Genomic DNA, 23,448 nt, shown 5'->3' with positions numbered 1-23,448 from the left:
GAATCAAAGTTAACTTGAGTCATTATTAGTTAAAACAGAAATAGTCATTATCTGTTATCTTGAACAAACTGCTTTTTCTCCTTTGCTCTTTGACCATACATATTTTAGGGGAGGAAAAGGAGGAGGAGGATACAGTCATGATAGTATGTCAGAGCCTCCACAGACTATCAGGTCACCATGTGATCATCTCACCTTCCTTCTCCACTCAGCAGAGTACAGAGAGAGACTGAAGCAAGTGATGTGCTCTTAAGACTCATGCATTATGGGTACACCATCACCCTCTGCTGTCCTATGTAAGCCTCCTTCTCCAGTACCAGCTTTGTTAATGTCCAGGGTGATCTGTGTTTCTTAACCTATTGACTCTTTTCTCATTTGATTCATAATGTAGGCAGTGAAAAGGGATGTGACTTATTGAGCCCCTTCAGACCTGACCTGATTCATCCTATCAGATTTTCTACTCTGGAAACATGGGATTGCAACTCAGAGGTAATCCATTGTCTTATAAAAACCTGGGAGGGGCTGGGGGCTGGGGCTGTAGCTCAGAGTTAGAGCACTTGCCTTGTGGGCATGAAGCACTGGGTTCAATCCTTAGCACCCCTTAAAAATAAATTAATGAAATAAGTATATTGTGTCCATCTACAACTAAAAAATAAAAATTTTTAAAAACTGGGAAGATATGCGTATTTTGAGGGGCAACATTTAGGGGAAGACCACTTTCCACCAGGGGCACAGGAGAGCAGATGAAACCATTCTGGAGAATGAGGAAAGATGAAAGGCTTGTGTGTAGAGGACTCTGTTATTTTAAAAGAATGAACTCACACATTAGAATACATTAATTTTTATGAAAAATAGCACTATTAAGCTTAGTATAGTGGGTGGTTAGGAGTATTCAGCATTGGCTCAAGTCTAGTCCCTCTTTGCCTCTATGATCCACAGAACTTTGAACCCACCATTCACATTCTGTGAGTTTCACATTTCCTTATTTGTTAAATGAAACTACTATTTATTTATATACACCTCATACAGCTTTTATGAGATTAAGTACATTAATGCACATGAAACAGGGCACAGAACATTCAGTAAGCATGTGGTGAAAATCAGGTTGGTGTATTGAAGTAACACTGAAGTTTTCTTTAAAAGGAACACAAATTCTGCTGGGCGCAGTGGCACAGGCCTATAACCCCAATGGCTCAAGAGGCTGAGGCAGGAGGATGGCAAGCTCAAAGCCAGCCTCAGCAAAAGCAAGGCTCTAAGCAATTCAGTGATATCCTGTCTCTAAATACAATACAAAATAGGGTTGGGGATATGGCTGAGTGGTCTAGTGCTCCTGAGTTCAATCTCTGGTACTACTCCTCCAACCCCCCAAAAGGAACACAAATTTGCATTTGGTTTGTCTCTTCACTTGGCTGGAACATGATCAACTAATGACAAATATTTGGGTAAAATTCGGCCCTTGGTATGTAACTCTGAGGAAAGTTTACCAGAAATAATTTGCTATGATAAACAACAAGCAGAAACATGAAAGTCTATTACTTTCTTTGAGGGAAAGTTCAGTTGTTAGCTTGAGCTTATACTCACTAGCTCTGCTTCAGAGATTTGAAGGAAATCCAGGTGGTACAGATCAATCAACTTAATATAAAAATAAGTGTACAAAATGTACATGCTTTGCACACAACAGCTCAAAGCAAATAGGTAATCATTAGATGATGTTACTCTAAGATAAAATTAGGCTTTCAGAACCTTTTTGGAGAGGGTCTTAATTTCACTTTTATCCCTCCCCCCAATTTTTCTCTGAAAAAAAAAATCCCTACTCTTGTTATTTGTCTTTTCTTACCACCCATTATCTCTTTAACCAATTTCAATCTGACCTTTATTTCAATTTTTTTTTTGTTCTTCTCTACCATTTTACTGCAACAAATCTGGTAAGAACCACCAGTGAAACTATTATTATTTCATCCATATGCTAATCATTGTGGGAAAAAATGAAAAAAACCATTTAAAACCCCACAGATGATCATCCCAAATATGGAAATCCAAAGGGGAAACTGCCCACCTGACCTCAAGGGATAGCTCACAGTCAAAAGGTAGGCAATTTAAAAAAATGTATAAAATTACTTTTAGCCTATGTGTATAAATAAGGTGTATGTAAAATATAAATGAATTTCATGTTTAAACTTGGCCTCATCCCTAAGATATTCCATTATGTATGTATGAATATCATAAAATTAAAAAAATTAGAAATCCAAAATACTTTCAGTCTCAGGTATTTTAGAGATGCTCATTCTGTATCCTTTAATAAGCAACAATTAATGCTCTTTCAGCACATGCCAGACACTATTCTAAGTACTTGCCCTGTGTTCTCTCACTTGACTTGTCCTATAAGTCCATGAGGGATTTCCCCATTTTACAGATGAGGAAACCAGAGCCAACAAGGTGAAGTTAGTCACTTAGCATCCCACAGCTGGGAGGTACTGGAATACTGAGTTGGAACTTAGCCTCTGTGTGGCTTCAGAGCCTGTGCACAGGTACCCTGTGGTACCTGTTCTGGGAGGTGACTCTCTTCCTCCTAGAATTTCCACTCCCCCTTGTTCCTGCAATCTCATTCTCTCTTGGCTCTCTCTCACCTAACAATCTCCCGTCTCTTTCAGGGATCATCCTCCTGTGCTCTCTTAGGAAATGGATCTAATCCTTTCCTTCCCCATCTCTCATTTCACTCTGATTCCCTCATTCACTTTCATCCTGCTTCCTGTCTCTTCCCCTTGTCCTGGAATGACCTTTCCAAAAGCCAAAACGGTCCATTTATCCCTCCTGTTCCCCAGCTACAGACCCTCATTGTCTCTCCACAAGTGACAGTGTTGGTTTTTATTTTGACCTGCAGATTCATGATGAGGGCTAATCTATTCTAGGGCCCTAAACTTTGTTCATAACCTGGTTAAAAGAAAATATCATTAGTATTCATGACTGTCTATAATTGGATTTTGGGTGGGGGCATTAAAAGGCATTAGAAAGCTAGGTATCTCCTCACCAATACAATGCCTATTTACCTCATCCCTTGCACAAGTTCTGGGGTAATTTTACCCCTTGCTCCCATTTCACCAAAATGACCCCTACTCACCAACCCCCGCACTCTACTCTTTAGCCACACTAAGCTGCTCATTGTCCACAGAACATCTGACTCTCTTCCATAGTCCCTTCATGGATGCTCTACCCCCATCTTCCAGTCCAAATTTATCCATCTTTCAAGATTCAATTTTGGGGCAAAAACTGCTTCACCAAATTCTTCCTGAGTATCCCTCACCCTCAATCCTCATGTGAAGAATTGACCACTCTATTCTTCATACTTCAGTGGTAGACAATACAATCTCTCTTGACTGCACTTACCAAATGAAATAGCAACTCATTAAATTCACTATAAGATTTTCCAGAGTGAGGACGAAGCCTTAGTTACTCTCTGGACTGCCCAGTCCACCGTTTTAAAATGTGTATTTACTGAACCGAATATTGAGTCTCTCAGGCAGAATAAATTAATGTTTTAGTTAAAATATAAGCTGTGACCCAGGCACAGTGGTGTATATCTATAATCCCAGTGATTTGGAAGGTTGAGGAAGAGGATTTCAAGTCCAAGGACAACCTCAGCAACCTAATGAGATCCTTAGCAACTTAGTGGGACTCTGTCTCAAAAATAAAAAGGTCTGGGAGGGTAGTTCAGTGGTAAAGCACCCTTCGGTTCAATCCCCAGTACCAAAGGCAGGGAAAAAAGTAAAATAAGGTGTGGTACCTGTTTGTTCACTTAACTAATAATTTTTTTTGGTATCTCCCATGTGTCAGGTACCAGGCATAAAAAACTAAAGACCTAAAGAAACTCAGGGTTAGTGTGGAAATGACAGTCTGTATGTTTGGGTAAGCCATGCTCTAATGCACTAGTTATATGTAATAACAGAGAAATTGGTGATCATTTAGGGGAACTTAATGGAGAAATAAAGTCCAAGCCAGACCTTGGAGAACCAGGGAAAATGGGCAGGTAAGAGAACACAAGATCCCAAATAGTCTTCAATATTAGTATAGAGCAAAGATCAGCAAATTATGGCCCCTAGACCAGATCTAGCCTGCTGGCAGTCTTTGAATGGCCTACAAGCAAGGAGTAGATTTTATTCTTTAATATGTTAAAAGTAAAAAACAAACAAGCAAACAAAAAAACCTATTAGCCTATCCCTAAACAGTTTTGTGGAAAGATGAGAACATTACTCCCACAGGAGTCAGGAGGCAAGGAAAAGTAACAGGTGGGTGGAAACATGAAGTCCACTCTGCTGGCTGTCAGAGTAATAAAATCCTTTCCTCTCTGACTCACAAGTCCCATGTTGTCTGTTAGTATATGTGAAATTGTGGTATCTAACCTTGTTAGCTTGCCAGGAGGGTAAAATTCTGTTCCTTTCCCAGTTCTTGACAGACTCTACCCTCAAGCTTCTAGAAATAAATGGACCAAAGATGGAAGACCTCAATTCAAGAACTCTAGCTGTCCAGATGCCCTAAATTAGTGATTTTCAAACAACAAGCAACAGAACTACCTGGAAGGCATGTTAAAATCTGAATTCTGGGATTGTACTGCCAGAGTTTCTGACTCAGTAGATCAAGGCTGGGTCTGGAATCTACTTTTAAGCAGTTCCTGTGAAACACTGATGCTACTGCTGGTCCAGGGAATAACTTTGAGAAATAGTACCCTAAAGAGATTGGTTTAAGATTTTCTTTATTGCCATTCTTAGGCTCCATTTAAGACACACGATAACCTTTCTTTTTCTTTTCCTTTTTTTTTCTTTCTTTTTTTTTTTTTTTTGTGGTACAGGGGATTAGGATCCACGACCTTGTGCATACAAGTCAAGCACTCTACCTACTGAGCTATATCCCCAGCTCAATATCCTTTCTTCCACAAAGCTTAGCAAAATTTTTTTTTCATGCAACCTTCAATATGAGGCTGTCCTTGAATCTAAAACTAGAGACTCAAAAGAACAATTGCACAGAGACTAATACCCTGGTATTATCATGTTTTCATGACGGTACTGCTGTTCCCATCAGACATACCCCCACTGTCCTAGGTAAGAAGGCAGCAGGAGACACAGGTTAGGAAACAGGAAAGCTTAGGAGGAGAAATGAAAGGCTGCAGAAAATGAAAGCTAGCAAAAACTATAATTTCACTTGGGCTGAGATCTCTATTTCATACTGTATGCCAACAGAAAAACTGTACAAAGTTACCTTGTCCTTAGCCTGACCAGTCACATAGCCTTGGGAGGGCCTTGGACCCTTGAGGGAATTGCAGCCAGATTCTGCTGCATTTGTAACTCCTCTCTTGATCTCCACTTTGGGCAGGGCTGTATGGAAATTTTTTCTTCAAAAAGTTAATTCAACTATTATTTTGTTTTTCTTTTCTCTGTTTGAAAACTTAATTATGAGGCTGATAAGTGACCCTCTGCTTATTCTTTGGGGTTCTGAAAACACATGGTGTGAATAGTTCTTTCCAGTTAGTTGTAGCTACGTCCAAAGAATGACTAGTTCAGCAAACACAGAAAGTCTTAACTTTGGATTTAACTCATGGTTGTCTTGAGCATCCTCAGCACTTTTCCTATGAACATCAAATTGCTTCTAATATTTACCAAAGTTACTAACAGTAGATGCAACATTTTTCTAGAGAAAATCAACAGTTTTGACCAATGAATGAGGATGACTTTTGTAAAGTTAACATGTTTGCACTGGACATGTCCAAATCAGCTACTATTGCTGCCAATCTTCTTTTCTTCCAACAATCATCAGGTATCACTGAACAACATGCTTGGTGCTCTACCAAGAAGAGGTACCTAGTGAAGAGGAAGTGAGTGTGTGTGTGTGTGTGTGTGTGTGTGTGTGTGTGTCGGGAGCAGGGGGTCAAGTCACCTGGGCAAGGAGTGTGGATCAGAAAGGTCTCCTGGAAGCAGCCTCAAAAATAAGGGGGAATCAATGGTTGCAAGCAGTGCTAAAATTGTATGTGTCATAGGAGAAAGATTCTGAGATTTAAATAATCATAATGTAAATATAATTACCCAACAGTAAAAATGAGAGCACAAATCAATCTCTTGGTGATTCCAACATGGCAGAGGGCGCGGAGAGATCAAGTCTCTGACCTCTTCGGCTGTGCAGGCATAGGGAGTCGTAAACAGCCTAAATCTGTTTGCTCAGGATCACTAAGCAATGCTGAGCTGACGTGGATCTGGGGTGATCAATCTGGACCTCTCAGAACACACACTGAGCCCAGATCGGCTGAATTCAAGCTCCCATTCGCCTGATTCCCGCAGACAAACAGCTGTGACTCAGCACTGATCCATCCGGCTGAAACAACTGGTCAGCCCTTCTGATCCTACAGAGGTAATGGCAACCGAGCCTTCATAGGTAGTGGCCACAGGTTTCAAACGGGGCTTGGGAGAGACAGTAAGGACCCACCCATTGCATTGGTCACCCAGCAAAGGGAAACGAACTGTCGCCATTTGCAAGAGATACCACCATGGCAGAGAACTGACGTCATCAGACTGCAGCGGAGGAGATAACTTCATTGAATCCTGCGGCTACAGGTGTGTAATCCCCTAGCCTTCCCTCTCCACACATCTGGGAAACCTTAAGGGCCCCTCCCAGCTCTCCCGTGAGTGCGGTAGCCAGACCGAGGGAATTAGAGGTGGCGAGGGACCCGCGGCGCGGAACTACCACTCCCACCAGAGCTGACAGCTGAGGTCTCGTGCACCAGCTACCGGGGGCGTGGCTACCGGAGGGCAAGTAAAATTTGCTGAGGATTCTCAGCCCTAAGCTCCACAAACTTAGGGTCTGAGGGACAGGCAATCTGGGAGAGTGTGCCCAATCGTCCATGAAAACAGGGCTCCCGGGAGCAGCAGACCTGGCGTGTACCCAGTATTGTGGTGAGCGGCACCCGTGAGAGGGGCCTGGCTAGAGGAAAAGTGGGGAAGTGACTAGACACAAGAGGAGGCCCTAGGCACTCAGGATTGGAGACTCGCCCAGTCTGGGAGGAGGAGCTGCTGCACATTGATTGGTTCCCGCATATTGACAGGAGAAACTTGGCCTGGTGGGCACAGCGCCACCTACTGGAAGAGAAGTTAATCAAACTCTAAGACTGCATTTATTAGTGTTTTTTTTTCTTTTTTCTTTTCTTTTTTTTTTTTTTGATTTTGATTTGGGGTTTTCTTTCATTTTCATTTTTCTTTCTTGTTTTTTAAATTTTTTTTTACAATTTAAAAAAATTTTTTTTCTTCCAATTTTAATTTTAATTTTTGTTTTATTCTTTTTTTATATATTTTTTTTCTTTTTCTTTTTTTATTTCCTATTTTTTTCTTCTTTTGTCTTTTCATTTCTTTTCAATTATCTTATCCCCCCTTCCTTGAATTCTACCTGCTTACTCTCATTCTCTTTAGTGACTTCTTCCCTTCCCTTCTAATACCTTTCCTCCCAAGCATCAAATAAATTTATAGGAGTAAACAGTAACTCAGCAGTCAAACAGAACAAGAAGTAACATGAGCAGCTTCAAAAAGCAAGGAAGAAAAGGAGTACAAACAATGCAGGACAGCCTAAATATTCAGGAGGACCTAGAGTCATCGGAAAAATGTTCATATAAAGAACTCAAGGAACACCTTAGACAGATGGAATGGAACCTTAAAGAGGATACGAGACAGCAAATTCAAGCAGCAAAAGAACACATTGAGAATGAGTTACATAAACAGATAAAAGAAGAAGTTAAGCATCTTTATCAGGAGATAGAGATTATAAAAAATAATCAAACAATAATTCTAGAAATGAAGGAAACAATAAACCAAATTAAAAACTCAATTGAGAGTATCACTAACAGAGTGGAGCAAGTAGAAGCCAGAACGTCAGATACTGAAGACAAAATATATCATCTTGAAAAGAGTCTAGCCAACTCAGAAAGGCTGGTAAAAAGTCACGAGAAAAACATCCAAGAGTTATGGGATAACATAAAAAAACCAAATTTACGAGTCATCGGGATAGAAGAAGGTACAGAGATTCAAACCAAGGGAATGAGTAACCTGCTGAATGAAATAATTACAGAAAACTTTCCAGAAATAAAAAAGGAAACAGATATACAAATTGAAGATGCATTCAGGACACCGAGCACACAAAATCACAGTAGACCAACGCCAAGACACATTGTTATGAAGATATCCAATATACAGAACAAAGAGAAAATATTAAAAGCTACAAGAGAAAAGAGACAGATTACATTCAGGGGTAAACCAATAAGATTAACAACAGATTTTTCATCACAGACACTGAAAGCAAGAAGGTCATGGAACAATGTATTTCAAACACTGAAAGACAATGGATGCCAACCAAGAATTCTGTATCCAGCAAAATTAAGCTTCAGGTATGACAACGAAATGAAAATCTTTCATGATAAACAAAAGTTAAAAGAATTTGCAGCCAGAAAACCAGCATTGCAAAGCATTTTGAGCAAAACACTACACGAGGAAGAAATGAAAAACAATAACCAAAACCATCAGAGGGAAGTGCCTCGGTAAAGACAGAGGGTGAGGGGAAAGATAATCATGGAGAAACAAACTAAATTTTTAAAAAAAGGATAAATAATCAAACATGGATGGAAGTACAAACCATATATCAATAGTAACTCTGAATGTTAATGGCTTAAACTCTCCAATAAAGCGACATAGGCTGGTATCATGGATTAAAAAAACAAATCCAACAATATGCTGCCTCCAGGAGACACATCTGATTGGAAAAGACATACACAGGCTGAAGGTGAAAGGATGGGAAAAAATATACCACGCACACGGTCCTCGTAAGCAAGCAGGGGTGGCCATCCTCATATCGAATAAAATCGACTTCAAGACTAAGTTAATCAAAAGGGATAAAGAAGGACACTATATACTGTTAAAAGGAACCATTCACCAACAAGACATAACAATTATCAATATTTATGCACCAAATAATGGCGCTGCGATATTCATAAAACAAATTCTCCTCAAGTTCAGGAATCAAATAGACGAAAACACAATAATTATGGGTGACTTCAACACACCTCTCTCACCATTGGACAGATCCTCCAAACAAAAGTTGAATAAAGAAACTATAGAACTCAATACCACAATCAATAACCTAGACTTAACTGACATATATAGAATATATCAACCATCATCAAATGGATATACTTTTTTCTCAGCAGCACATGGATCCTTCTCAAAAATAGACCATATATTATGCCATAGGGCAACCCTCAGTAAATATAAAGGGGTGGAGATAATACCATGCATTTTATCTGATCATAATGGAATGAAACTGGAAATCAATGATAAAAGAAGGAAGGAAAAATCCTGCATCACATGGAAAATGAACAATATGTTACTGAATGATCAATGGGTTACAGAAGACATAAAGGAGGAAATCAAAAAATTCTTAGAGATAAATGAAAATACAGACACAACATATCGGAATCTATGGGACACAATGAAAGCAGTTTTAAGAGGAAAATTCATCGCCTGGTGGTCATTCCTCAAAAAAAGAAAAAAACCAACAAATAAATGAGCTCACACTTCATCTCAAAGCCCTAGAAAAGGAAGAGCAAAACAACAGCAAATGTAGCAGAAGGCAAGAAATAATTAAAATCAGAGCGGAAATCAATGAAATTGAAACAAAAGAAACTATTGAAAAAATTAACAAAACTAAAAGTTGGTTCTTCGAAAAAATAAATAAGATCGACAGACCTTTAGCCATGCTAACGAAGAGAAGAAGAGAGAAAACTCAAATTACTAACATACGGGATGAAAAAGGCAATATCACAACAGATGCTACAGAAATACAGAAGACAATTAGAAATTATTTTGAAAACCTATATTCCAATAAAATAGAAGATAGTGAAGACATCGATAAATTTCTTAAGTCATATGATTTGCCCAGACTGAGTCAGGAGGATACACACAATTTGAACAGACCAATATCAATGGATGAAATTGAAGAAGCCATCAAAAGACTACCAACCAAGAAAAGCCCAGGACCAGATGGGTATACAGCGGAGTTTTACAAAACCTTTAAAGAAGAATTAATACCAATACTTTTCAAGTTATTTCAGGAAATAGAAAAAGAGGGAGCTCTTCCAAATTCATTCTATGAGGCCAACATCACCCTGATTCCGAAACCAGACAAAGACACCTCAAAGAAAGAAAACTACAGACCAATATCTCTAATGAACCTAGATGCAAAAATCCTCAATAAAATTCTGGCAAATCGAATACAAAAACACATCAAAAAAATTGTGCACCATGATCAAGTAGGATTCATCCCTGGGATGCAAGGATGGTTCAATATACGTAAATCAATAAATATTATTCACCACATCAATAGACTTAAAGATAAGAACCATATGATCGTCTTGATAGACGCAGAGAAAGCATTCGACAAAGTACAGCACCCCTTTATGTTCAAAACATTAGAAAAACTAGGGATAACAGGAACTTACCTTGACATTGTAAAAGCTATCTATGCTAAGCCTCAGGCTAGCATCATTCTGAATGGACAAAAGTTAAAGGCATTCCCTCTAAAATCTGGAACAAGACAGGGATGCCCTCTATCACCACTTCTATTCAATATAGTTCTCGAAACACTGGCCAGAGCTATTAGACAAAGGAAATTAAAGGCATAACAATAGGAAAAGAAGAACTTAAATTATCACTATTTGCAGATGACATGATTCTATACCTAGAAGACCCAAAAGGATCTACAAAGAAACTACTAGAACTAATAAATGAATTCAGCAAAGTGGCAGGATATAAAATCAACACGCACAAATCAAAGGCATTTCTGTATACCAGCGACAAAACTTCTGAAACGGAAATGAGGAAAAGCACTCCATTCACAATATCCTCAAAAAAAATAAAATACTTGGGAATCAACCTAACAAAAGAGGTGAAAGATTTATACAATGAAAACTACAGAACCCTAAAGAGAGAAGTAGAAGAAGACCTTAGAAGATGGAAAAATATACCCTGTTCATGGATAGGCCGAACTAACATTATCAAAATGGCGATATTACCAAAAGTTCTCTATAGGTTCAATGCAATGCCAATCAAAATCCCAACGGCATTTCTTGAAGAAATAGATAAAGCAATCATGAAATTCATATGGAAAAATAAAAGACCCAGAATAGCAAAAGCAATTCTAAGCAGGAAGTGTGAATCAGGCGGTATAGCGATACCAGATTTCAAACTATATTACAGAGCAATAGTGACCAAAACAGCATGGTACTGGTACCAAAACAGGCGGGTGGACCAATGGTATAGAATAGAGGACACAGAGACTAATCCACAAAGTTACAACTATCTTATATTTGATAAAGGGGCTAAAAGCATGCAATGGAGGAAGGATAGCATCTTCAACAAATGGTGTTGGGAAAACTGGAAATCCATATGCAACAAAATGAAACTGAATCCCTTTCTCTCGCCATGCACAAAAGTTAACTCAAAATGGATCAAGGAGCTTGATATCAAATCAGAGACTCTTTGCCTGATAGAAGAAAAAGTTGGCTATGATTTACATATTGTGGGGTCGGGCTCCAAATTCCTTAATAGGACACCCATAGCACAAGAGTTAATAACAAGAATCAACAAATGGGACTTACTTAAACTAAAAAGTTTTTTCTCAGCAAGAGAAACAATAAGAGAGGTAAATAGGGAGCCTACATCCTGGGAACAAATTTTTACTCCTCACACTTCAGATAGAGCCCTAATATCCAGAGTATACAAAGAACTCAAAAAATTAGACAATAAGATAGCAAATAACCCAATCAACAAATGGGCCAAGGACCTGAACAGACACTTCTCAGAGGAGGATATACAATCAATCAACAAGTACATGAAAAAATGCTCACCATCTCTAGCAGTCAGAGAAATGCAAATCAAAACCACCCTAAGATACCATCTCACTCCAGTAAGATTGGCAGCCACTATGAAGTCAAACAACAACAAGTGCTGGCGAGGATGTGGAGAAAAGGGTACTCTTGTACATTGCTGGTGGGACTGCAAATTGGTGCGGCCAATTTGGAAAGCAGTTTGGAGATTCCTGGGAAAGCTGGGAATGGAACCACCATTTGACCCTGCTATTGCCCTTCTCGGACTATTCCCTGAAGACCTTAAAAGAGCATGCTACAGGGATGCTGCCACATTGATGTTCATAGCAGCACAATTCACAATAGCTAGACTGTGGAACCAACCCAGATGCCCTTCAATAGATGAATGGATAAAAAAAATGTGGCATCTATACACAATGGAGTACTATGCAGCAATAAAAAATGACAAAATCATAGAATTTGCAGGGAAATGGATGGCACTAGAGCAGATTATGAAGCTAGTCAATCCCTAAAAAACAAATACCAAATGTCTTCTTTGATATAATGAGAGCAACTATGAACAGAGCAGGGAGGAAGAGCAGGAAGAAAAGATTAACATTAAACAGAGACATGAGATGGGAGGGAAAGGGAGAGAAAAGGGAAATTGCATGGAAATGAAGAGAGACCCTCATTGCTATACAATATTACATATAAGAGGTTGTGAGGGGAATGGGAAAATTAACAAGGAGAGAAATGAATTACAATAGATGGGGTAGAGAGAGAAGATGGGAGGGGAGGGGAGGGGGGATAGTAGGGGATAGGAAAAGTAGCAGAATACAACAATTACTAATAGGGCATTATGTAAAATTGTGGATGTGTAACCGACGTGATTCTGCAATCTGCATTTGGGGTAAAATTGGGAGTTCATAACCCACTTCAATCTAATGTATGAAATATGATATGTCATGAGCTTTGTAATGTTGTGAACAACCAATAAAAAAAATAATTAAAAAAAAAACAAATCAATCTCTTTCAGTATATTCAAGGAGTCAGTGTCTTGGGCTCTGATCTGGAAAGTTGATCTCCTCCTTGGCTTTTAATACGTTTGCTTTGAAACATTGGAGGCTGGGGCTATTAGGAGTCCCCTCCCTTTCTGCCCAATTGATTAGTGAGTTCACACATAAGTAGGTCTAGTTTCAGCCTTGTTCTTAAAGAGGCCTGGTGCAGCTATGCGGCTACTGCAAGCACCAGATTCTAGACTTCAGTGGCTGCTGCATTCATATTCTCAGGGATCTATGGCAGGACAAAGTCCGAATAAGGGACATCCCTCCCTGCCATCTACCCTCAGCCCCCTCTGCTCCTTTGTCCTCACATTCCTACAGGGAAATCTCTCTAAACATATGATCTTTATGCTAACAATTTCCAAATCTAAGTTTCTGAGTCAGGCTTCACTGTCAAACTTCAGTCCTGACAGTGGAATATCTACATATGGGTCTTCAACAGGAAGGGCAGGAACTAATATTTACAAAACATCCACGGTGTGCTGTACACTGCAGAGTATCTAGATACCTTGGGTCATAGTGGAAAAAAAAAACCCTCTAGGTAATTTGACCTAAAGGGAATTTACTGGAAGAACATGGGAAAGCTCTCTGGGGGGAAGGAAAGGCAAAGAACCTTCAAGAAGCTTAGGGACTTGGAGGCAGGAACTGCTTGAGTCTTATCTGAACACAGTCTCTAAAAGGTACAAATACTGTTCTCAGTCTTTTACTCCTTCTGCCCATCATTCAAATTTGAGAGACAGGGGGAATTTAATTGGCAAAGCTTGATAGGTAGAACAGAGAAGGGAAATCCTGCTAAAAACCCCAACTTGAGCATATCTAGTGATGAGAGAAAATTCCCCAAAGATAAATCTGGCTGGTTTCTTTTAAAGAAGGCAGACTGGATGCCAGGTAGCCCAAAACTTCTTTAGCTCCAACATGATTGGAGATAAAGAAGTTTTGAATTTGGGAGCATTTTGGATTTTGAATAAGGAATGCTTAATCTGTACCTATTTCAGAGATGAGAAAATGGAAGTTCAGAGAGGTTAAACAACTTGTGTGGGGTAAAACAATAAATCATGGAGCCAAGAAATAGACCAGTAGAAAACATGGAGCCAGGATATGAACTTTTTAAAATATTTTTGGGGGTACCAGGGATTAACTCAGGGACACTGGACCACTGAGCCGCATCCCCAGCCCTATTTTGCATTTTATTTAGAGACAGGGTCTCACTGAGTTGCTTGGCGCCTCTCTTTTTGATGAGGCTGGCTTTGGACTCGCCATCCTCCTGTCTCCTGAGCCACTGGGATTACAGGCGTGTGCCACTGCACCTAGAGGAGCTGGGCTTTCAAGCCCCACATGCTACCTGCCCTCCTCCTCCTACCAGACTGTGGAAATTAGTTAAGTGCAGACACTGCTTCCACTTTTCCAGTCAGTGCCCAGCACTTCACCGATCAGAAACATCTATTGAATGGGTATCTAAGGGAAAACATCCATGAAGATCAAATTCCTTTCTGTTTGGGCAGAGCTTACGCATGACCATGTCCGAAGAAGGGTTCCTAAGGAGGCAGTGGGAACTTCTTTAGATTCATGTTTTGCACTTACCACAAGCTTTTTCCTGATGGCCTCAAGTTTTTCAGTAGCTGCTGCCAGTTCTAAGTTTGCTTGGGCTAATGCTTGGCGTTTTGGTTCGACATCACAGTAGACCTGGAAATCCATATGGGATTTAACTCAGAAGGCAATACAGATGCGAATGGGAAGAATAATCACTTGACCTTATATAGGCTGAACACTCTGCAAATAAAATCTCTAGTTTACCAAGTAATTTGCTGCTTCTTTACCATGGCATCAGCTAAGGAAAAATAGACAAAGCTTCCCACTCTCTCTGGATCTCCATTGGTTACTTGTTTATTCTGGACCTTAGAGTTACAAGTACTCGCATAGAATGCTCTAGAGGTCAAACCCCATGAATATTCTAAGATTTGCTTTTTTTTAAATCAAATATGGAGATAATCCTCCTATAACTAGAAAGTGCAAGGTGCATGAAACGCAGCTAAATGTGTGATCAAATCTAGACTCTGAGGCAGAAAGTAAGCATGGAGAAATTCTCTGAACACAGGAAGTGGGAGATGTTCTTGCACAGTATGAACCACACATTCACTTTCTTTTTGAAGCACCTGTTTTAAGTATGTGTTATTTCAAGGAACCATTTAAGAATTTGGGTGGACCAAGGAAGTCAACTTGTCTTTCTTTATAGCAACACAACGTAGCTATAGTTCAGATCTGTGCTCATCTTTTCACCAATGGAACACAGTGCTTAAGCATTTTATTATGGAGAGAGGCTATACATCTACTGTAAACTCTTGGGCTAAAAGATTTCCATGAGAGAAAGATCAACAAAGTCCTGCTCCTGGGGTTCCACAGTGTAAAGGATATAACCTTATTTTATGGAAACCATTTGAGGAATGACATTGACTACAATTGACTTTTTCTTTATAATTCTATATCTGAATACAACATACATCTGAGAATCATAGTCATGGGTTATAGTTTCCTTTTCAGTTCTCTGCAAAGAGTTAAGCACACAGTTGGCTGATAAGTATTTGATAAATGAAGAAATGATTATCTATATTGCAAATTTCAGATTAGACCATCTACAGGTAAAACACTATTTGTCATTAAACTACTAAAAGAAACAAATAGTTATTTCCTCATCTCAGTATGCCTGCAATAAAGATTGTGTGAATTTTTGCTTTGAGAGCAGGGATTTAATTCAACATGAATTCAGACTTGCAGTTGTTTCATGTCAACATGAATCAAATATTTTAATGTAAATAAACATGATTTATACATACAACAAATTTTTCTCTAATTGAAATCAAATTAATTGCTGCTCTTTGATCTAGAGTGGCTAATTATTTTACTCTTAAAAAAAGACAGTTTTGAACATTTAAAATATCCTCCTATATAGAATTCTGTTAACTTGAACACATTCATATCTTCTTCTTAAAAGTGCATATCCTTCTTTAGAAAACTAAATATCAAATTACATTTTATGCTGATGTGGAAATTGATGCTTATGGCCCTACATGGATAATGCCTGTAAACCATCAGATTAGGAATGATACCTCATAGAATTTAATGATGTTGATGACCCAGGCACAGAGACCAGCTGCTGCAAAAGATTTGGTCTGAATCAGGTTTGGATTGAACTCTGGGTCTTTCAAATACTGTTCATTCACCACTTTGAGGCAGTTCTCTGGAATGTGTTCTTTGTCATAGTTAATTAACGCTTGCAAAAAATCATCAACCTGTAAAGCAAAAAGACTTATTGCAATGAACCCATTTTGGATGCAGAGAAAATTCCAAGATCAAAAGTTAAAACCAGCTTTTAGGACTTACATTACAAAGGCAAAATTGGCAAGCAGCATTTATCCTACTGTTTGACTTTTTCAGTCTTTATACTATGAAGTTAGAATTAGCAATGGACACTTTTAAAACCTCTTCTATCCCAGGGTAAAATATTCAGGCCCAGCACAGGAGGTATTCACATTTTGAAGAAAAGAAAGGGAGAAAAGAAAAAGCAAAACACATACCAAAAAGCTCCTTTGCTTCACCTTCTTGTACATTAGTAACATTTTTCAAGCCTAAGAAACCCATGTAATTTTCTCCCTCCTACACTTAACGGCTTTCATAATTTTGCAAATAATTAGCAACCTTCCACCTGCAGCTGGCACTGCCTTAGGTATGCCACAACCCCGAGCTAACCTCCAATATGGCTAACAAAAGCTGCAGGCCTAGAAGACACACAGCCAGAAAGATGGCTTCTTTAGACTTGAACATCTTTTGCTATCATGCACTACCCCAGAGCACTGACAGCAATACAGAAACTGTCAGCACTTTCATTTTCCCAGGCGGGCCCATACCTTTCCCATGAAAATTTTAGCTGCTTTCCAACTTCGATCTTTCGGCACTCTACCCCGGGGAGCCAGGAGGACCATCACAGCTGCAGTGACATTGGTAACTGCATTTGGTGGGTTGGGAAAGGTTTTCAGCTCAGTGAGGTTGATCTGAAGAAAAGTTGATGCACACACAGGATTAGGGAAGGCTGGAGAGGCAAGTTTACAAGCTGAGCTTCAGTGCCACCCCCTCATCGTACTAGGTACTAGTCATGGTTTGGCAGTTCATTGCTCCCCAGGGACTCTACCTTAAGATCCTCGGGAGCTCAGTTCCTGCTGGGCACTTCTGATTTCTACCTTTTTTTTTTTTTTTTTTGCTCCCAAGAAAAGGAATCCATTGGTTTATAGTTGTCCTGCAAAGCCCTGCTCATAGAGGCTGGAAAATTGTGTAAGCACAGAGGCTACAAAGTATTTATGGATTCAATTCCATCAATGTAATATTTGCATTTTAACCAAGCCCTCCCATAAATATGATTCCTTAAGTTCAGTGTCTCTTAGTTTCATTTTTCTGCTTTATGTGCACAAGCAAGAAACATCTTCCATTATAGTTCAGTGACTCTTAACTGGGAGGGTTCCAAATAGTCTGAAGCTTCTTCCCTACTGCCTGGTCCCCTCAGAGCACAGCACTGATTTACTCAACAGATGGAATCAGTGGTTAAATTACAAGAACCAGGGCAAATGCTTTGGGGCAGTAGTATCTGTAAAAAGCACATGTAGGTTCATAATACACGATTTAAAAAACAACTGGCTATTTCCTATGATTTTATATGCTGCAAAATAAATTCTTGCATACAAAATCATATTGAATGGTGAAACTGACTCTGCTCCCTTATGAGAAATTGACTATTTATTTGGTAAATGATTACGAAGAATGGAAAGGGCATTGAAAGTAAGAACAAGAGCAAATTCTTAAAACATGTTAATAATAATTGAGAATTGGCTGACCAACATTGTTTCATCATAGATATTCAGTAGATTAGACAAAGGGGAATGATGGGAAGGGAGAGGGGATAGGAAAAGAAAAGATAGCGAAGTAAATCTGAAATAATTTTCCTACGTACATATAGGAACACACCATAGTAAATCCCACCATCATGTACATCCATAAGAATAGAATCCCAATTAGAATAAGATATATTCCATGCTTGTATAATTACATCAAAAGGAATGCTAAAAAGGACTAAACTAAAAAGGACCCATAAAATTTTTTAAAAATTAAAAATATACTCAACTTTGTATTTTAAGTGACATTAACTTATTTTGTCTGAATAAAGAAAATCAGAGGAAAATCTGCAAATCTGAGGAAGCAACTAGAAGATAAATATTAAGAGATAACCAGATACTCTTCTATTGTTTTCTAATTTTTTTTCCTATGACTAGGATAGTCTTACCAGAAAAAAATTTGTGATATATCCTATTTCACAATCTGCTTTATTAACTTATTAGGAACATTTCTCACAATGATAGCTAGTCTTTAACAATATTTTGATGGCAGTATTCAAATGTGTAATAATATTCTAACATGATATATTTATATTCTTTAAAAATTTTTCAGTTTTACAGTAATACTATAAAACTCTTATAAGACTGTTCACAGCCAAAATTATTTCTTCAAGATAAAATATTCAGAGAAGAATTTGAGTGTTTCTCTGATCCCTTACTTTTTAAAGTTGTATCTTAAACTTAGGCCTGGCAGAACCCCAGGGCAACATTAGTTATTGGCTCTTAAAATAATATTGCTCACCATTTCATTTTTTCTTACAACATCCTGGTGGCAAACAAAGAATATTTCTCAAATTCAAATGTTCAGTGAGCTCTTGCTACTATCTAGTATGAAACTAGGAGTCATGGGGGGACCAGCCTTGATATCTTTGCTCCTATTACTCTTACCATGAGGGTCTCTTACCAGTTTTGTTATTTTGCTTTACAGTTGAGGCTACTTTTTGTATTCCAGAAGAAATAAAGAATCCCTCACATAGTTCTTAAAGCAACATATAACATGAAAACTGGATTTGGGTGCAATCCAGCTAGATTTCATAAAATTATATACCACATAGTGTGTGATGTGGTCACAGGATAAGGGATAGAGGAACAGACACCTGGATGGGAAAAGAAGTTGAACTAGAATGATGATCTCAAAGGTTGTTTTGATTTTAATATTTTTATGTATTTTTTTCCTTCAAAAAACTGCACGACTGCATGGGCATATTCTTTGCTCAGTTGTTAAAACTCTAATAACCTTTGAATATTATTTTGAGGAAACCCACAAGCCAAGAAATCATACCCTGTTGAGCGTATTGAGTGCAGCTGTGGCAGCCACCAGGGCTGGCTCAGCCTTTAGCAAGTCGGCCTCACATTCCCTCTGCTTCTGGGACACTTCCGTCTGAATGGCTGCCACCTAATCAGAGAGGAAAGGCACATAAACCCACATACACAAATTATTATGTCAGAGATCTCTATTGAAAAGTGCAGATTGACTCACATGCACCTGTTAAATAATTCATTTGTCTAAACTTTGAATAGGTGAGGGATTTGTCATAAAAACTAATTTCCCTTCAGGCACAGTATGTATATAAAGCTTTGTAAATGTACAAAACACACATGACAAATCCCAAACCAAATGGATTCAAATATTAAAGTCCTCCAAGAAGAGCTTTGACTCATTTAATTATAAGGTACTGCTAATAATAAAAACAAGATTAAGCAGGCATTCTTCTGTTCAATTTTCTTTTTTCCCTGAGTCCCTGACAAGTGAAAATCCCAGCTGGATCAGCAATCTAGAGTACAAATATTCTTGCTTGAATTTTTATCTAATTTTTGCTAACATTGGTTTCTCTTTAAGAACAGATGTGAAGTTCTTTTCATTCAATTGGGCAGAAGATAATTTTGTCTGTGGTTATGGATTGCATGCTTAATTACAGGTAGATTTTTTTTGTTGTTGTTGTTCAATTACTGGTTTCTCCAAGGAACTGATCAAAAATCATAGAGACAAGAGCCCAGATCCATTTTGGATAATGGAACAATGACACTGCTACACAGTCTCCAGGGGCAGGTTGAGTGGTACCCCTTCACAGGTCAAAAGGACACTGCTTGTATGGACACAGGGAACCATGCTGGTAAACTTCAGCCAAACCAATAATACAAAGCTGGGGGACTTTTACCTCTTCTTAGGATAACTATGGAATTTGAATGGCCAAGAAGAATGCATTGTTAGTCCTCAGCAAAAATCTGAGACTCAAAGCTGTAGCTCTGGGCACCGGCCCTTAGGGGATGGGTCCTGTGGTGACGGTGATTGTGGAACACAAGTGTGAACAAAAAGTGAATTTCTTCAGATAGGTTTGGAATGAACAGGTTTAACCATACCATAAAATTAAACACTGCTCACAACAAATTATGTTGTCTACTACAGCTTTATTAGCGGTAATTACCCTTCTCCTGATTAACCATTATTTTGCTGTATACTGCACCTTTTATGAACACAATTGGTTCGGGGTAGATATGTGATCTCCTGTGAATGCATGCACAGCTACTGTTAATGTAAATAAGAAAACTCTGCATGCTTACTGAGAACCACTCCAAAATCACAACCCTCAAACACTGCCAGGAAAGGACCATGAAAATTCTAAAAAAAAAATTCAGTGTGCTGGAGAATACAGTTTCAGATGAAAGAAAGTATGGCATCATTTTAAAATCATTTTAAATTGGATTTAAAATCCTAGACTTTGTGTGTGTGTGTGTGTGTGGTGGGGATTAAACCCAGGACTGTAGGCATGCTTGGCAAGCACTCTATTGATGAGCCACACCTCTGGTCCTCAGGATTATATAGCCTTTTAGTACTAGGAGAAACCTTACAGAGAAATTCTTTTAAGTGCTATTTCTAAGAGATTGGGGTGCAACCACTCTTATCCTCTGGAGCCCTTGACCATTAACGGAGTATTATTCCTTTGAGTTACATTTATAAACAAGATAACCCTGAACACTAAATAAAACCTCACAAACACAAAGGAAGAAAACACTCTACATTGGTCAACTTATTCCTATTACCTCTTACCTTAAGGTGCAACTATACCAGAATACTGAAAATTTGCTACATCTCATTGACTTGATCAACTACAGCATGAAATTTCCTTTACCTGATGGTTCCTGAACAGGGTTGATGAGGCTCAACCTGGAGGAGAGGGAAGAGCTTTCTGGATTGCCTAGGAGGTGTGCTTTCCCTCTACCATGGTCATTAAAGCAGAGTTGAAGATGGTTTCATCCTTGGGTACACCAAAAATCTTTTGCTATTTAGTAATCAACAGCTCCTTGAAGATGCTCACAGAATTTTGTGGTTCTTATGCAGAGAATAAAGTTCCCCAAATTGCTTAGTTATGAGCTGTACTGTGTCTACCCAGAACCTCAAAATGTGATTCTACTTGGTAATGGGGTTTTCACAGATGTGATAAAGCTACAATGAGGCCATTCAGGTGAGCCTTAATCTGACTGTTGTTCTTAGTGGAAGTTTGGAAACACTAATGAGACATCAGGGGTGAGTACTTACACAGAAAAGGCCAGGTGAGGACAGAGTAAGGTGGCAGCCGTTTATAGGCCAAGGAGACAGTCCTCAGCAGCAAGCAAGCCTGCTAAAACCTTGATTTTAACATCAGCCTCCACAGCTGTGGAGAAACAATTTCTGTGATTGAAGCCTCCCAGTTTGTGACAGTTTGTTCTGGCAGCACTAGCAAACTAACACACTGCTCTTACCTGCTTTCAGACTATATGAAACTCCTGATGGCCCTCTAAAACCTGGACCCACCCACATTTAGGAAAAAAACAAACACATACAAACTAAAAGCCATTCAAAAATCAAAAAGGAGATCCAGCTTTTGAAGAGAATATATTATAGCATTTAAATTTGGAAGGTATTGCTACTCATGAGGACCATATTTTGAAAGCTATCACAGAACCATTAGAATTTCAGAATTTGGGCTGATAAGTCAATGGTGGAAAGAGAACAAATTTTCATAAGCTTACTGGTACTTGTGTTGCTTGAAGTCATTGCTGGTCACAAGAATGATTCTTGTTTCATAAAATTTGAAACAATTTGAACCTGCTTCTTTATATGGGTTGTCAAGATGCACAGTACACCAGCCTCTAAACCTCAACATCTGTTTAGTCATATTAAATGTGACAATGCACTTTGTGAACTGAGCAACTCACAATGACGGCTCATGGAGTAAGCCTGAGGAGCCAAATTTCACAGAATCAGAGAGTCCACCTTTGCCCCTTTGAGCAACTGCGTAGTATCTAGCACACTGCTAAACTCGACATGTGTGAGCCCAGAGCATGCACTCAGGTGTTAGTTAATTGCTTGCCTCTATGTAGTTTAATTACAAATAGACCTTTCCCTGATCACCTAATTTAAAGTAGTTTCTTCTACTATTACTTCTATTTGATTTATGTCAGAGCATTTATCTAACTCATAATATATTGTTTCTAGAAGTGTTATTTGTCTCCTGTTAGTCTGTTCCATTGCAATGTAAGTTACATGAGTGCACCTAGCTTGTCAAATATCTCCAAGAGCCTAGAAGAGGGTCTAGCCCCCCAAAACAAAGAAAAAAAAACTCAGTTAATGTTTGTTTATAATTAAGCTCCATGGGTAAAATGAAAGTGTATATAAGTTTTGGTATAGATTAGATATACATTATAGTACATGTCTTTTTCATGTTTGATGAACCTCAGAAAACAATATATCAAAGGAGTTCTAATTGCTAACACCTTTTTACTTTATGAGGATTTTACCTTAGGAATTCACTTGTGAAAATACTCCTAGAATACCTGTCATTTTTTTAAGACCTCCAAAAGGTATCCATGGCGATAGGTTATAATAATTACTAGAACCTCATTTATTTTTATAATGCCTAAAAAATATCTCCTGGGTGGAATTAGCTTATGATAATCACACCATCTATGATATCTAATTGCTTAATATGATACTTTTAAGGACATTCTCCACTTACCTGAAATGCAATGGAAACATTCATTATCAAATTAGAAATTATATACCTATGGGTCATGCCAAATGTGCCTTATTGTCAATTATAAATACGCTATATCTTTTAAAAATTGTTTGTTTAGAGTTCTGATTTTCAATGTATTTTTTAGCCTTTAGTTGTGTAAGATAAAGGAAAACATGCATGATATGTTAGAGGGGAAAAAAACAACAACACACTTGATTATACACTAGTGACTGGCAACACCACCAGAAAAACTCAAATATGTTCTGGTATCCTAAAATGCAACGATAATAACATAAAGGCTATCAATGACAGTGTATGCAATTTACAATTTTTTTAAAAATTTTTATTAACTAGGTCCTGGTTATGTTCTTTTGTCTAAAATAAGAAATGTCTACTCCACAATTTTTATAAAGAATATTTATTGATTATCTGTTAACTATGCTATTTCTTTTGTGAAATAAGATACATAAGAATTTTTTTCCATTTGCAGCTCAAGAAGACAAAAATGAAGTTGTATTTATTTCAGAATCGCTTGAAGCCTGAGTACAAAGAAAGCAGACTATATAATCTTA

At 38.3% G+C, this 23,448-nt stretch overlaps 1 protein-coding gene across 2 annotated transcripts in view; it reads right to left on the bottom strand.

The window, feature by feature from the left end:
* Dnah11 (dynein axonemal heavy chain 11) overlaps positions 1-23,448 on the bottom strand; it is a 305,466-nt gene that overhangs the window by 83,701 nt on the left and 198,317 nt on the right. For both annotated transcript variants that reach the window (XM_026408127.2, XM_026408145.2), the window contains exons 58-61: positions 19,162-19,275; positions 16,845-16,988; positions 16,047-16,229; positions 14,524-14,625 (exon numbers count right to left, since the gene is read on the bottom strand). In XM_026408127.2, the coding sequence (XP_026263912.2) occupies positions 14,524-14,625; positions 16,047-16,229; positions 16,845-16,988; positions 19,162-19,275 (543 nt within the window). The remainder of the gene's footprint in view (positions 1-14,523; positions 14,626-16,046; positions 16,230-16,844; positions 16,989-19,161; positions 19,276-23,448) is intronic.

The sequence above is a fragment of the Urocitellus parryii genome, chromosome 3 (assembly GCF_045843805.1).
Source record: "Urocitellus parryii isolate mUroPar1 chromosome 3, mUroPar1.hap1, whole genome shotgun sequence".
NCBI lineage: Eukaryota > Metazoa > Chordata > Mammalia > Rodentia > Sciuridae > Urocitellus > Urocitellus parryii.
Note: the sequence above shows the minus strand (reverse complement) of the source record. Positions and strands in the feature narration are given on the sequence as shown.